This window comes from Pavona decussata, unplaced genomic scaffold (assembly GCF_977016875.1).
Source record: "Pavona decussata unplaced genomic scaffold, jaPavDecu1.1 SCAFFOLD_62, whole genome shotgun sequence".
Taxonomy (NCBI): domain Eukaryota; kingdom Metazoa; phylum Cnidaria; class Anthozoa; order Scleractinia; family Agariciidae; genus Pavona; species Pavona decussata.
In genome coordinates this window covers 88,442-104,774 of record NW_028145483.1, presented here as the reverse complement: position 1 = coordinate 104,774, position 16,333 = coordinate 88,442, and the positions used below count along the sequence as shown (strand labels likewise).

The following is a 16,333-nucleotide window of genomic DNA, read 5'->3' as shown; positions in this document are numbered from 1 at the left end:
ATTTGGTCACGCGCAGTAAGACAAAATCTCTCGTTCCAATCTCCCTGAAAGACAATGGTCATCATGGCGACTGAGGAAAAATACACGCGGTTTCGAAAATTGCGCTTTCTATCCAATTCGTCCCAAATAGCTGAGCATTGTTGACGCACGGATGAACATAAAAGGTAGTTCTTTTGGGATCACTTTATAAAAGGTCTATTTGTGTCGTTATGGCGGACAGAAATGCAAAAAACAAGAAACGAAAATGGCGGCCGGTCTTGTTGGAGGATCCTTCGTTCTTCGCGGGTGATATGGAAGGATTTGTTTCATTTGAAGTTTTGGAGGAGTACAACTTGGAAGAGCTGAAGGGAAATATTGACGGTGGAGCAACTAGGAACAAAAAGGCGAAGAAAGGTTCGCAAGAGGTATATTAAAACCCATCCTCGAAAACCCAAGGGACAGATAATCGCCTTCGCTAGTCCGATTTCGTCCGTGAAAACTTCTCCCCGCCCTGACTATCTCCCCTGGGTTTCCGAGGATAATTAAAATGAACCAATAAATGTAAAGTTCATCCTGTACAAAAAAATGCCTAACTATGTTGTCTCATTCTTAACAATAGAGAAAATAGCCCTTCTTATACTAGAGGACGCATTATCCGTCTGGACGAACTTGGGCAAACAATTGTTGTTTGTGTGGTTATTCGTCTCTAGCATAAAGACAGGCACAAGAGGCATTGTTTGTCTGGACGAAGTATTTTTCCATTGTGCGTCTTTGAAGACGAGCAACGAAAGATTATTTATCCAGACGGATAATGCGTCTTGTGCCCATCTTTATACGAGAGACAAATAACCAAATGAACAACAAATGTTTGCCCAAGTTTGTCCAGACGGATAATGCATACTCTAGTATAAAAACAACCAATAAGAGTTTACAGCAAATGGCACAAATGACTCATACCTGGCCAGATTTATCTTAGGCTCGATTTCCGCCGCTCTCTCGAGTCCAATCTTTGTTCCGACAGCGGCTGGAAATCGAGCCTAGATTTATCTTACATTTGCCACTCACTGTTTTTGGTTTCTCAGTGGACCAGAATTATTCTACACTATTCTCATCTATGTAGTCATTTTTTCAAGGAAACATAAACATGATTCTCACATTTGGTGTTTGCTGTTTGCCATAAACACAATTCTAAAGCTCTCAAATGTATTCAGATACTTTCATACAATCCTTCGATCTTAAAACAATATTATTGTGGAACAGGGTGCATTCTGTCCCTCACTTTGTTTTGATTACGGGGATTTATATGTGACAAGAACAGGAGGTAAAATTATTAAAAGCTGTAAGTTCAAGTAGCCCTTGATAGTTTTATAATCACACTCAATGGATGCAAAAATTCCAGCATTTTTTATGTGCCTAAGGGGAAATCATAGGTTTTTCTGACATTTGTTTTTAATAATAGAGTTTTAATAATGCTTGTGATTAATTTAGTATTTCTTGGAGTCTGAGCAATTGAGGGGGTGCCTGGAAAAAGGCCCTAAGTGATTTAAGATAAATTGTAAGATTCTCTTTCCAAATTGCCCTGTATTCACTTGTGAAACAAAAGGAGAATTTGACCTTTTATCAAAAGTCACTTAGGGCCTTATTCTGCACACCCCTTCAACTTATGAAATTCATTTTTAGTGTAATACCCAAAACACATTTGATTGTTAATATCAACTCAATGCAATAACAGTAAACTAGTAGTAATCACAGATTACTGGAGTGCGTTTGATTCTTACATAGCACAAAACTTATGTATGGTGGGGCCTTTCCTAATTTGACTTAATTTTTTTTAATGGTTTTGTTTTTTTCGTTTACTCTTTATGCAGTTTTTCTTTGTTGCAATAATCATCATCTTCACAGAATATTTGAAGTTTCCTTTCCCAATATTATTAATAACCACAGTTCTACCGCTGCTAACCCAGCCTGAATAAAGCAACGTTAACAGGCAAACAAAAATCTTAACTTTGAAGGTGAAGAAACATCCGGAACGTGAGGGATTATTTCAATCTTTCACCCTGCACTGAAAAAATTTCCTGGCTGTACACAGAGACCGCACAAAATTAGGAAGCATTAACTATTGATATCATATTTTATCATTTTGAAACCATGCATGCATCTACAAGCTTCTGTGCAATATTGTTGATTTTAATGGTAACAAAATTGTAACCCTTATGGGTACTCGAATGGAGAAGGAAATTAAAGTCACACTGGATATAAGGCTGAACATTTTTTGAGTTGCGTCGAATATCCAGTGCACCTTTGATTTCCACTGATAACTCTTGAGTCCTTTGTTAGTGTGCATTTTATGCTTTGTTTACCCAACAGTTGTTTGTATTACGGAAGCTAGAAAGAAGGGAAGGTATTGTCCTCAGGAAAGTCATTCTTAACTTACAAGCGTGTGAGATATACTGAGCTTACACACATGTTCCAAAGCTGTTTTATTAGTAAATCTCTTAAATCCAGTGGCACTTGCTTTTCTCTAGTACACTGTAAATCTTGACCTCACTGATTGCTATGGCAGACTTTCCTATCATACATGTAGGACTAAATATAATAATGTTAAAACAGAAACCCCCAGGGAGTTACAACAAACTTGTATTGTCTTACAACAGACTTGATGTGCACAATGTCCTAAATTTGTGTTATGACAGGGAGAGGGGAGCTCAGAGATTTTTTATTGCGGGTGTAATAATGATTTTAAATTTTAAATCTCACACAACAAATTGTAAGGACAACTTTCTTTAGTATTATTCATTTTCAGGGTCAAAAATGTTATCCTATGCTGTTTATTATTTTTTTTTTTTTACCCAAAATACTGAAAAGGGGTACATGTAGACCTCTTGATAATTCCAAATCACAAGAGACTAATGAACTAAGATATTTACTCAGTAATAACTTTTACCATCAAGCATTACTACACCATAAAAGGAGCAAGCATAAGAGGCTGACAGAATTTTCAAAGTGAATGTTTCAAATTAATTTGAGGAGTAATGGCCAAAAAAAAAATAATAAAATAAATAAATACTATTAACAGGCACAATTCTGACAAAACTGGAGGTGACTGAAGCAACTTAGAGTTGAAAAGTAACTACAGTTTATTAGACCAACTTAATTACCTGACCTGCCCCATAATAGTGCTCGTCCATGTTCAAAGATCATAAGGTGGTAAAGTTTAAAACTTTACTTTGTATCAGCTTGTAAACTAATTCTCCTTTGTGGTTAACTTTATTTCCTTTCGTTTAAATTTAGTTATCAGTACAAGTAGCAACTGTATAAAGTAGCCCAGAAAGGAGAGACCTGGGACATTTTTCAACCAATCTCAATTCTCCCCCCTTTCAGCATAAAAACCAAAAAAAATCAAGCAACAGCCAAAATTAACACCAGAAAGCAATTAAGTAGTATATAAAAATCAGAAAAAAATCAAAAATCCGACCACTTTTTCAAAAAAAAGTGTCCCAAATCAAGTCTCCCTTGATTTGCGTAAAAATTATGGTGAAACCAAAAAAACAAAAAAAATTCCAAAAAAATTCAAAAAAATTTTCAAATAAAATGGATTACTCACAACTTTCCTCAAAACAATTAACACAAATTTGTAAAGAACGACAGATAAAATATGCAGCAAAGATGAGAAAACAAGAGAAGATTGAAATTCTCTCACAGAATGATCAAGATCCTTCAAAAATAATCCACTCAGAAGCTAAAAAAAGAACAACAGATTACACTAATAACTATCGAGACAATGAAGAACAACGAGAAAAAGCAAGAGAATGTTCACGTCGTTGGAGAAAAAACAACCCTGAGAAAGCGAGAGAATATTGGCTTCAATGGATGGCGCACATTGAAAACGAAAAAATTCAACAAGAGAAAGAACTAGCAGAAAGCTGGAGAGAAAACAATCCTGAAAAAGACAAACAATATTGGGAAAATGGATTGAACAAATTGAAAAAGAAATTCAAAGAGAACCAACAAATTATTGGGAAAAAAATCTCGGGAAAATTATGGGATAAAAAATTAAATGAAATTTTGATTTCCACAGAAATTCTCTGGAAATTATTCTCTTTTGAAATCATACTTAACATTTCCAATCTCAATTTTTCCATTTTTCACAGCATCAGCAATTCGGTTTGCTGATATTTGAAGTTTTTCCAATGCTTGTTTTCTTGTGTCAAATTCAAGTCTTTCATTTGGTGACTCAAAAACAAATTTTCTCAATTTTTTTTGTTTTGAAGGAAAACCAAAAGCTTTTCTGAGTTCATCGTTTGTGTATGCCATTTTGTTCTGAATTTTTTTTTTATTTGCCATTTTCAAAAGACTTGCATGAGTTGGATAAACTTTGATTTCATCACTTTTTGAAATAATTTGGTTCAAATAATCCAATGATGAACCATTGAAAAAAATTTCAAAAATATCTTTTCCACTCACTAAAATTTTTAATTCAATTTGTTCTTTTTCCATTTTATATATTTTTAAAAAAAAATTTAAAAAAATAAAAAAAATTCAAAAAAAATTTAAAAAAAAAATTTAAAAAAAAAATATATAAAATGGACAGATTGAAAGTTCCAGAATTAAAAGCTGAAGCAAAAAGGCTTGGACTGAGAAGATTCAGTCGATTGAGAAAAGCAGAACTCGTTGATGCGATAAATCAAGCTCTTGAACGAGAACGTGAAAGAGCTCGAAACCTCTCACCCATTTTTGATGAACCAGTTCCAGAAATAAATTCACAAATTATCCAACCAACAAGGGCAGTGAAAAAAAATCAAGATCAAATTCAAAGAAGAAAAGTTGAAGAAAAAAATCGCCAAGAAATCAGAGAACTTGAGGAAATGCTTGGTTTGAGAAAACCAACAAGCCCTTCTCTTCCAAAAATCAAAATATCAACACCCGAAGAAATCGAGAAAGACAAAAAAATCTCAAAATTGAAAGAAATCAATAGAATAAGAGCAAAAATCACAGAAACAGCAACTTCATTGAGTGGTTTTGCAAGACAATTTCGAATTGAATCAGAAGGAAATTTTGATGAAAGTGAATTTATGCAATTTGTCAAACCAGATGTTTTGCGATTGATGAGAGAAAATCGACAAACAAGAATTAGACTCATTCTCAATTGCTATATGACAAGAACTGATTTGACCAACGGAAATATTATAACTGCTTATCCATATTTTCATTCTCAAACAATTGAAAATCATGAAGGGACGAATGAATCAGAAATCATTGACTCTATGATTGAAACAATCAAAGAAAGATTTCAAAATTTCACTAACAGAGGATCAAACTGGGTTCTTGAAAGAGTTCTGTCACTTGACGTTCAAATGACACAATACATCCCACTCAGAGGGAGATCATACATCCCACTGCCAAAAATTCTAGCAAACAAAAAAGCAATTATCAACATGAAAAATGATGATAATGAATGCTTCAAATGGTGTGTCACCAGAGCACTTTTTCCTGCAGATAAACATCCTGAAAGAATTGACAAAAATCTCAGGGAAAATTCAAAAAGACTCAATTGGAATGGACTGAAATTTCCAATTGATGTGAAACAAATAACACATTTTGAAAAATCAAATCAAAACATTTCAATCAATGTTTTTGGATTTCAAGAAGTTGTTTATCCTCTTAAAATATTCAAAGCTCCAGAAAGGCAACACCAAATCAATCTTCTTTTGATTGCAGATTGTGAAAAAAAGCATTATTGTCTCATCAAAGACATGAGCAAACTGTTGTCAAGTCAAATCACAAAACACAATGGATCAATTCATATTTGTTTAAGATGCTTGAATGCTTTTCAAACAAATGAAAAACTTGAAATTCACAAAGAGATTTGTCAAAGCAATGAATTCATCGAAATGCCAGAAGAGGGAACTTTTATCCAATTCGAAAATCACATTCGCTCACAAAAAATGCCATTTGTCATTTATGCTGATTTCGAGAGTCTTGTTGAATCAATCAGCGGATGTGAACCGAATCCAAAAAATTGTTTCACCAACCAGTTTCAAAAACACAAACCTTGTGGGTTTTGTTATCACATCAAATGCTCTTTTAACGAAAATCTTTCAAAAACTGTGACATATCGAATGAAAAGTGAAAACGCAGACATTTCTCAAATCTTTGTTGAAATGATTGAAGATGATATCACAAGGATTCAAAATATTCCACCAAAACCCTTGATTATGACACAAAATGACTGGAAAGATTTCAACGAATCAACAAAATGTTGGATTTGCCAAGAAGAATTTGAAGAAGACGAAAAAAAAGTCAGAGATCACTGTCACTTCACTGGGAAATTCCGAGGAGCAGCTCACAACTCATGCAATCTAAAATACAGAAAGCCATGGTTTACTCCAGTGATTTTTCACAATCTTCAAAATTATGACGCTCATCTTTTCGTCAAGAATCTCGGAAAAACTGAAGGAGACATCAGATGTATTCCAAACAACGAGGAAAAATACATTTCATTCACAAAAAAAATTATTGTGGGAAGCTGGATTGACAAAGAAGGAAAAGAACATTTGATCCGACATGACATCAGATTCATTGATTCTTTCAAATTCATGGCATCTTCTCTTGATGCATTGGTCAAGAATCTGGAAAGAGACAAAAAGATTGAAACAAAAAAAAGTCTTTTGAGAGAAAAATTGAAAGAAAGAGGAAAAACCCTGGAAGAAGAAAAACTTTCTGAAGAAGAAAAAAAAGAACTGGGAGAAAAACTTGATCTTCTTTCAAAAAAAGGAGTTTATCCTTATGACTTCATGGACAACATCAACAAATTTCAAGAAACAAATCTTCCCCCAAAAGAAAAATTTTATTCAAAACTCAACGATGAACACATCACACAACAAGACTTTGAGCATGCTCAAAAAGTTTGGAAAACTTTCAAATGCAAAAACATGGGAGTTTATCACGATCTTTATCTCAAAACAGATGTCCTTCTCCTTGCTGATGTTTTTGAGGAATTCAGAAACGTTTGCCTTGAAAACTATGAACTTGATCCAGCATGGTATTTCACTTCTCCTGGACTTGCATGGGATGCATCTTTGAAGAAAACTGAAGTGAAACTTGAACTCCTCACAGACATTGACATGCTTCAAATGATTGAAAAAGGCACCAGAGGTGGTGTTTCAATGATTTCAAACAGATTTGGAAAAGCCAACAATAAGTATATGAAAGATTTCAACCCAGAAAAACCTTCAACATTTATCCCTTATCTTGATGCAAACAATCTTTATGGTTGGGCAATGTGTGAACCTCTTCCTGTAGGTGGATTTGAATGGGTTGACGAAAAAGAATTCAATGACTGGAGAAATTTTCCTTGCATTCTTGAAGTTGACCTTGATTACCCAAAAGAACTTCACGATCTCCACAATGATCTCCCACTTGCTCCTGAAAGAATCATTGTCAACAATGTTGAAAAACTCATTCCAACTCTCAACAAAAAAGAAAAATATGTGATTCATCACAGAAATCTGAAGCAATATCTCCAAATGGGACTCAAACTGAAAAAGATTCACAGAATCATCAAATTCAAAGAGGAAGCCTGGTTGAAACCTTACATTGAACTCAACACAAAACTAAGAGCAAACGGAAAGAATGATTTCGAAAAAGATTTTTTCAAACTCATGAACAATTCTGTTTTCGGAAAAACCATGGAAAACATCAGGAAAAGGGTGGACATCAAATTGGTTAACAACAGATTTTCAGCATTGCGATTCGCTGCAAAACCAAACTTTGAAAGTTGCACAATATTTGATGAAAATTTGATTGCAATTCACATGAAAAGAGTGAAACTTCTTTTTGACAAACCAATTTATTGTGGAATGTCGATTCTTGACATTTCAAAAACTCTCATCTTTGACTTTCATTATGATTACATCAAACCGAAATATCAAGAAAAAGCAAAACTCCTTTTCACAGACACTGATTCTCTTTGTTATGAAATGGAAACAGATGACTTTTTTCAGGATATTTCTGCTGATGTTAAAGAAAAGTTTGACACATCAAATTTCCCAAAAATACATCCTTCAAACATTCCAACTGGAATAAACAAAAAAGTCATTGGAATGATGAAAGATGAAGCTGGAGGAAAAATCATTGAAGAGTTTGTTGGGCTCAGGTCAAAACTTTATTCAGTCAGAATGTATGAAGACAAAAAAGAAGAAAAAAAATGCAAAGGAATCAAAAAATCAGTCATCAAAAAAACAATCACGCATCAAGATTACAAAGATTGTCTCATTTCAGGAAAAAAACAAATGAGATCAATGAATATCATCAGATCATACAAACACGAAATTTTCACAGAAACAGTTAACAAGATTGCTCTTTCTGCAAATGATGACAAGAGAGTCATAAGAGAAGATGGAATCCACACGTTTGCAAAAGGACATTATAAAATAACAAAATGAATCCAGAAAACATTCCATTCAATGCTTTAATTGTTGGACCAACAAATTCAGGAAAAACAACTTTTCTTGTGAATCTTCTCAAAACAAAATTCAATCAAAAATTTGATTTCATTTTCCTCCTTTGTCCAACATTCGTCAACAACAAAACCTGGGATAATTTTGCTGAGAATGACAAAGATTTTTTCATTATCATCCCAGAACACCATCACATCAATGACTGGCTAAAAATAATCTCTTTTGCCTTTGAAGGAACAAACACATTGATCATTCTCGATGATTGCGCCTCATCAAAAGATGTGAAAAAAAGGACAAATGAACTTGTGAAACTCGCTTTTTCTGCAAGACATTCAGGAATCAGCGTTTGGGTTCTCACTCAACAAATGTCAAGCATAGCAAAACCTTTCAGAGAAAACATTGCTTCTTTGATTCTTTTTTTCACTCCATCAGCAAAAGACATGAAAACAGTCTTCGAAGAATTCGCAGGAGATTTGACAAAAGATGAAAAGGAAAAATATATGAAAGAGTTGAAAGAAGTCAAGTTTTCTCATCTTGATTTCTCCCTCAGGCATCCTTTTGAAATTTCTTTGAACTGAAAAAATTTTCATTTGATTTAAAATGGAAATCCAAGAACAAGAATCACTGAAAGAAGTCATGTCGCTTCTTGAAACTGAACCCCAACCAATTGAAACAGATCACAGAGAAAATCTTGCCATTTTGGCAGCAAGTGGCCAATGCAAGGAAATGATTGGAGTTGAACTCACACAAGATCAAATCAAAAGACTTTCCAAGAAAGATGTGGAAAAATATTTCAAGAGATACGAAGCTTCTTTGTCTTCAAAAACTTGCGGAGCTATTGTTGAAACATTTTTGCAAGCAAGTGCAAAAGCACTTTGTTTTTTCCTTCCTCTTGACCAAGAAAAGTTTTTGAGGGGATTGAAAAATGATTTCATTCTCAACAGAGAACTCAATTTGATTGCTGGAAGTCTTTATTTGAAATACGGAAAGTACATGGCTGCTGCGAGTGCAAGTCTTTTGGCAGCAAACAGTTTGAAACTTGAAGAACCTATGAAAGAACCTGTAAAAGAACCTGTGAAAGAAATTGAAGAAGAACTTGATAAGAACCTGTGAAAGAAATTGAAGAAGAACTTGATAAGAACCTGTGAAATAACCTGTGAAAGAACTTGAAAAGAACTTGAAAAGAACTGGAGAAAAAATTCAAAAAAAAATTCAAAAAAATTTTTTTTTTTATTTTTAAATAAAATGGAAAGTCTTCAATCATTATCAGCCAGAGTTCTTGCAAAAAATGATTTCAACGAAAATTTTTTTCACAAAAAACTAATGTGTCACTGGTTAATCAGAAATGCAAAAAAACAAGAAATTTTCGATCAATTCAGTGTTTATGAAAATTTATGTTTGGAAATTGAAAAAATCCTTGATAAAACTTATGAAATTTCAGAAAAATATTATAGATTTATTAATTCAGCAACAAATGGACAATATGATGATTTGTTTTATGAAATTGAAGAAATTTTAGAACCAAATTATGAAAAAAATTATCAAGATCCTGATGAAATCAGAGAATTTTTAAATGAGTCAATTGAAATTCTTGAATGGATAATAGAAAACGAAAAATCAATTCAAAAAAAAGTTCAAGAAAAAAAATCTAAGGAAAAAAAAATTGAAGAAAGAATTTTGAAATTTGATGAAGTTCATAATGATTATCAAGATTTTGATGAAGATTCCCCGCCTCCAGATGGGTATAACGAAAATATTGCAGCAAAAGAATTGATTGAAATTGAAGAAATTGAAATAATCAAAGATTCATTGGGTGATTATATTAGAAAAGATTATTTGGATGGAATTGAAATGATAAAAGAATTTTTGGAAAAAAAATTGTTTTTTATTTGAGTTTTTCAAAAAAATTTCATTTGGAAACCAAATGAAATTAATCTTCAAGATCAAAAAATGACTCAATCTCTTCATTCGTCAAATCATTCTTCAAAAATTCATTTACTTTGACTTGCTTTGCATAAAGGTTGAGAAGCACACCGTTCTTTGAAAATGATGAAAAACACGCCAGAACACAACCACGCATTTTGATTTCTCTGTTTTCATTGAAACATTTGCTTTATTTATTTATTTATTTATTTATTTATTTATTCATTCACCACGACATACAAACATAGAAAGTTACAATGAATAATAGACTAGGATTACAAGTACATAAGTTTAGAGTAAATAAAAATAGTAAAAGAAGTAAGAAGTGGCGAGGAGACCTCAAGAAACCCCCGGGCTTATACTGAGAGGTCTCCTCGGAGATATGTTGGGACTTTAAGACCAGTAAAGACATTGTGTTGAGATTTTTTAACATACGGTGGTGGTAAGACTATAAAGACATAACAGAGTCGGACGTTTCGTGCAATTAACTGAGGAAATCAAGAAGCTTTCTTTTGAAGGTGGATAGACTAGGGGAAGACGTAATTGATAATGGCAAAGCATTCCATTCTTTTGTTGAACTCATCAAAAAATGGAGTATTTTTGTTCATAGAAATGCCGATACCACCAAAACAAGTAACATTTTCTTTTCCTGCCAAACGATGGATCCGATCAAAAATCTCGTAATTGTCAGGTTTAAGAACAAGTTGCAGTCTTTGACCATATTTTGTGATGACAAAATCACCCCTAAGTTTTTGGAGAAGATCTTTGCCATCGTATTGAATTTTTTCGAAATTGTTGCCTTTGTAACTTGATGGTATCAATTTGAATTTTTCAGGTTCAAGAGTCATATTTTATATAAAAATAAAAAAAATAAAAAAAATGAAAAAACAAATTAATTTTTCATTATTATTTGCATTGATCTCAACAAAAGAAAAAGAGAAACAGAATAACCAAGAACCTTGTGAAAGAAAGGTGTTTTTCTCTCATTTTCAACAATTTTTTCAACATCCTTCAAGATACCCTCTTTCAACCTCATCTCGTGTTTGAGTCTGTCATTAAAAACTTGCATGAGTCTTGTCTTTGTTTCTCCCGTTTGGTTTCGAAAGAAATGAAATGTTGACTCATGATTTTCTTGAAGATTGTCTTTTTCAAGATATTGCTGATGTTTTTGTCTGTTTTCTTCTGATTCATTTTTGAAATATTCCAAAAGCACTTCAAGTTCTTCTTTGTTTAATTTTTCCATTTTAAATGAAATAACAAAAATTGAAAAATCATTTAAAATGGAGACTCAAGAAGTTAAAGAAACTGAAACAAGTTCTGAAAAAGAACTTGAAAAAAAAGAACCTGATTCTGAACAAATCACAACAACAGTGAAACAAACAGTTCCAAAAAATCCAGGAAGAATTGCAGCTGGAAAAAAACTTGCTGAACACAACAAAAAAGCAAGAGAAGCAAAGAAAAAAGCAAAAGCCGACACTAAAATCGAAACGCAAAAAGAAAACCCTCCATCAAGTGAAGACTTGAAAAACGAACAAAGCAGTTCATTTTCACTCACTCAAGTGCTTTCTGTTGCCAGCATTGCGGTTTCAGTTGTTGGATTGTATTACAAAAGGGAAGAATTGAAAAGTCTTTTCAAAAAAAACAAAGTGGAAACAAAAAAAGCACAAAAAGAATTGATTGATCATATGGTTGAAGTTGAAAGGCAAAACGTTACTCAAGTCCCACATAGTGGAACGCAGCAAGCTGCAACAAAAAAAATTCCAAAATTAAAACAAATGGATTAATTTGTTTTTTCAAATAAAATGTCAGACAATAAACTCGTGAAAACAATGACTGATGCTGCAACAATCACTGGATTGGCTGCAGGATTTGGTTGGCTTGCAAAGAAAGTCATCAAGGAACCAATGACTTCTGATCCTTCCTCAAATCTCATGAACTATGTGAAATTCACTGTCATCATTGCTGCCTCTTTGGCAACAAAAGATTATCTTGAAAAACAAAAAATATTGCCAAGTTAAAATGGCAAGCATCGCAATCATGATTGGAGGAGCAATAATCAATGCAACCGCCTTTGTTGGTGGATCTTATCTCGCAAAATTTATTTCTGGAGATTCAGAATCAGCCTCACTTGAGGAAAAAAAGAGACACAACCTGGCAGTTGAAAAATATCAAAAAGAACTCGCAAAATACGAAGAAAATCGTGCAAAATTGAATGATTGGATTCAAACAAATGACAGAATGAAAGATGAAGCAAAACAAAATTTCGCAAACACTGATTATGCTTTGAAGCTTTATAACAAGGTTCATCAACAAAAAATTGAGCATCTCAAAGAACCCCAATTTTCAGACTTTTACAAACCAAGCGAATCTCAAAAACAGGGAGAGTTGATCTTTGTTGGAGGATCAGCCTTGGCTCTTGGATTTGCAGCAAGTCATTTCCTTTAAAATGTCAAAAAAGAAACTCTCAAAAATTTATTATTCCCCAAAAGGATATTGGAAAGGCCTTCAAGCAGTGAAAAAACTTTCTCAAGAATCCGGTGTTCCCGAAAATGAAGCAAAAATCTGGCTCATGAAACAAGCGATCTGGCAAATTTATCTTCCTGTTCCCAAAAACATCCAAAGACCAACATTTGACGTTGAACTTCCCAATGCAGTTCATCAAGCTGATCTTCTCTTTCTTCCTCACGATAAACTCCCAAGAGGGAGAAAGATTTTCAAATATGCCTTGACTGTTGTTGATGTTGCAAGCAGGTTCAAAGCTGCTGAACCTCTCACTTCAAAAGATTCTTCTGAAGTTTCAAAGGCTTTTCAGAAAATTTACAAAGGACCTTTGAAATGGCCAAAAATTCTTCAAGTTGATCCAGGAAGAGAATTCATGGGTGAAGTGACAAGGGAAATGTTGAAACATGAAACGAGAATCAGAAGAGGAAATCCAAATGTTCACCGTGATCAAGGAATTGTTGAGAGATTCAATCGAACTTTGGGTGAAAGACTTTTCAGTTTTCAATATTCCCAAGAAATGAACTTTAAATCTGGTGAAAGATCCACAGAATGGGTGAAAAGGCTTCCAGAAGTTGTGAAAGCATTGAACAATGAAACAACTCGACTTACAGGAAAGAAACCAATTGACGCAATCAGAGAAAAGGTGGTTGATTCAAAGAAACCAAATTATTCAAGACCTGTTGGAAAAAATGAAAAGAGACTCGATTCTTCAGTGAATGTGAGGTTTCTTTTTGCTCCTGGTGAACTTGAAGGAGGTCAAAGAAGAGCAACTGATCCGAATTGGTCTCTGAAAGTTTTTTCAATTGACAGAGCAATTGTGAATGAAAAAGAACCGGTTCTTTATTATTTGAAAGATGGTCCAAAAAGAGGATTCGTCAGAGAAGAGTTAATGATTGTTCCTCCTGGAACTGAATTGCCTCCGGTTTGAAAAATTTCTTTTTGATTGATCAAAAAGAAATTAATATGCTACACTCTCAAGCTCTTTGTTCAAAATGCTGAATTGCGCATCAGCCAAGATGAAGATGTGGCATTTGACATTTCCTGAACCACTTGCTTTTCTTTTGATTGACAAATAAACTCCGTCTTTTGTGTTCACCAATCTCATTCCACTTCCATGAAGATCATTGTCTTTCATGCTCCTGAGATCGATGAACAATGCAAACTTGTCTCCAGCAAAGAATTCAGTTGCGTTCATTGAGGAGTTTTCCTTTCCAAATCTTCTGAAAACTTCATCAAACATGTCTCTCGTTTTCATTCCTTGACTGAAAATCTTGTTTGGAACTCCATTCACGTCAACTTTCACCTCTGTGATGCCAGGATTGAATGTTTTTTCTGAATCTCTTGCACCTGCAGTGTAAGGTTCGAAGAAAAGGAGGAGGATTCCCTTCATTGATCTTCTCGGAACATTGATTGACTCGTTGATAATTGAGTCTGTTCCCTTTGCAAATGTGATTGTTTTGTGATGAGTGACATGCTCAAACATGAAACGATCTCCGTTGAGAAGATTTGAATTGACTTCATCTGAAAGCTTTTTGCTTTGAATAACCTCATATTCAAGCTGAATGTTTGTCAATTCATATGCAAGTTTTGTTGCGTCAGATCCCTTCACAACACCGCTTGCAGGGGCAAGGGTCAATTCAAAAACCAGTTCATCAGACAAGGCTCTTGGATAAAAAACTCCGTGATCTTTCAAAATTTCGTGATCAAGTCTGATTCTGTATTTGCTTTTGAAGATATCATTGAGCTTGTTTTCCTTCACGACTGAAGAAGTTGGTTTGTCTCCAGCATTGGATCTGATTTTTGAGAGAGCCTCAGATTGAATTCCCTCACTCAACATGTTTTCTCGTTCGTGTTTTGTCAAAAAAAGATCTTCCCATAGCTTGAAAAGATCCCAACCGTCTGTGTCAACGAGAATTTCTCCAGCAAACTTGATTTTCAATCTGGAAACCAACGCTCTTGAAACATTGTTTACCAGAAAATTATTTGCATGGCCACTCACAAGCAAATCAAAAATCAACGCGAGTGAATCTGGAACCAAGACTGTTCCCTCATGAAGCTTTGGAACTGGAATCCTGAGTGTTTCACCTGGGGAAGCTTTGTTTGGGTTGAATGTGACTCTGTGAACAGTTCTGTCTGCCTTGAGAGCGTTTGATGTTTTTTTCTCAAAATTCGGATTGATTTTTTCACTGACTTCCATTTTAATATATTATTTTTAAAATGGCAGAATACATTCCTTTAGAAGATCTTGATCCTGATGAAGAAGATAAAAATGAAGATAAAGATGATGATGATGATGATGAAGATTCTGATCAAGAAATAAACAATCCCAGTGAAAGTACTCCAAAGACAACAATGAACAGAGATTATGGAAAAGAAGGAGCAAGACCAAAAACTGCAGAAACATCTTTCATTGAAGGTGAAACTCAAGGTCGACAAACGTGGGGAGAAGCGCAATCCCTCACAAAAGATGCATGGGATGATCTCAGTATATTATACCCAAATGCAGAAGATGATAAACTCGAAGCTTCGTTTTTCAAAGATAAGATAGAAGTCAGGATGAAAAAAAGTGGGAAAAAATTCTACCCATTAATGACCAAAGAGCAAACAACAGGAAAAGAAAGATTAAACCCACAATTGCCAAAAGAAATATTATCTGCTTTGGGAACTGATGCTGAATCTTTGATCGCTAAAGATAATTCTGAAATAAGAGAAAACCGGCAGAGACTGAGAGAAGCAGAAAAACAATTGAAAAAAGCAGAAAAGAATGCTGAAGAACTCCAAAAAAATGCTCAAGAAATCAGAGATTATAGAAACAAACTCGAAAAAACGCAAGCAAAAATTGATGCACTGGAAGAAGAACATGGTTCGAGTCTTGAAAATCAAACAGAATTGCAAAGACTGAAGCAAATGAAAAAGAATTTGCAAAAAGATTTTGAAAATGCAAAAAAAGAAAATGTGGATTTGCAGAAACAAGTGAAAGCGAAAGAAAAAGAACAAGCAAAGGTTGACAAACTCAAATCTGATCTTGCAAAAAAACAAAAAGAAAGAAACACTCTTGAAGAAAGGCTCAACACGACAAAAACCATTGATGAACTGAATGAAAGAGAGGCTGAACTAAAAAAACAAATTGAAAATGATAAAGTAATCCTAGAAGATGAAAACACTTCTTCCCAACTGAGAGCAGAAGTTGAGGCAAGAGTTGCAGAAAATGAAGAGGAGCTTGCCAGGCTCGGAACACAAATTGAAGAAATAGAAAGAGAAAGGCCTCTTCGAGAGAAAATCAAAAACATTTTCAAGAAATATGGATTCACAGTTTTTGCTGTTTTCCTTGCTGTTGGCACAACAATCGGTGTGATTGTGAATGCGCTCTCAAAAGGACTCAAATCTGTTGCCAAAGGAGTTGGAAATGCTTTGAAAGATCTTGGAAAAAAGCTTGGTCAACTTCTTCCTGGATTGATTGGTTCAATCGT

At 34.1% G+C, this 16,333-nt stretch overlaps 1 protein-coding gene across 2 annotated transcripts in view; it reads left to right on the top strand.

Moving 5' to 3' along the window:
• The first annotated feature begins 47 nt into the window (after positions 1–47).
• LOC146478818 (ATP-dependent RNA helicase DDX24-like) overlaps positions 48–16,333 on the top strand; it is a 36,959-nt gene continuing 20,673 nt past the window's right edge. The window contains exon 1 of one of the 2 annotated variants that reach the window (XM_085111580.1): positions 48–404. In XM_085111580.1, coding sequence (XP_084967706.1) covers positions 210–404 — 195 coding nt within the window. In that variant the 5' untranslated portion in view covers positions 48–209. The remainder of the gene's footprint in view (positions 405–16,333) is intronic. The other variant, XM_085111581.1, reaches the window with a different exon arrangement.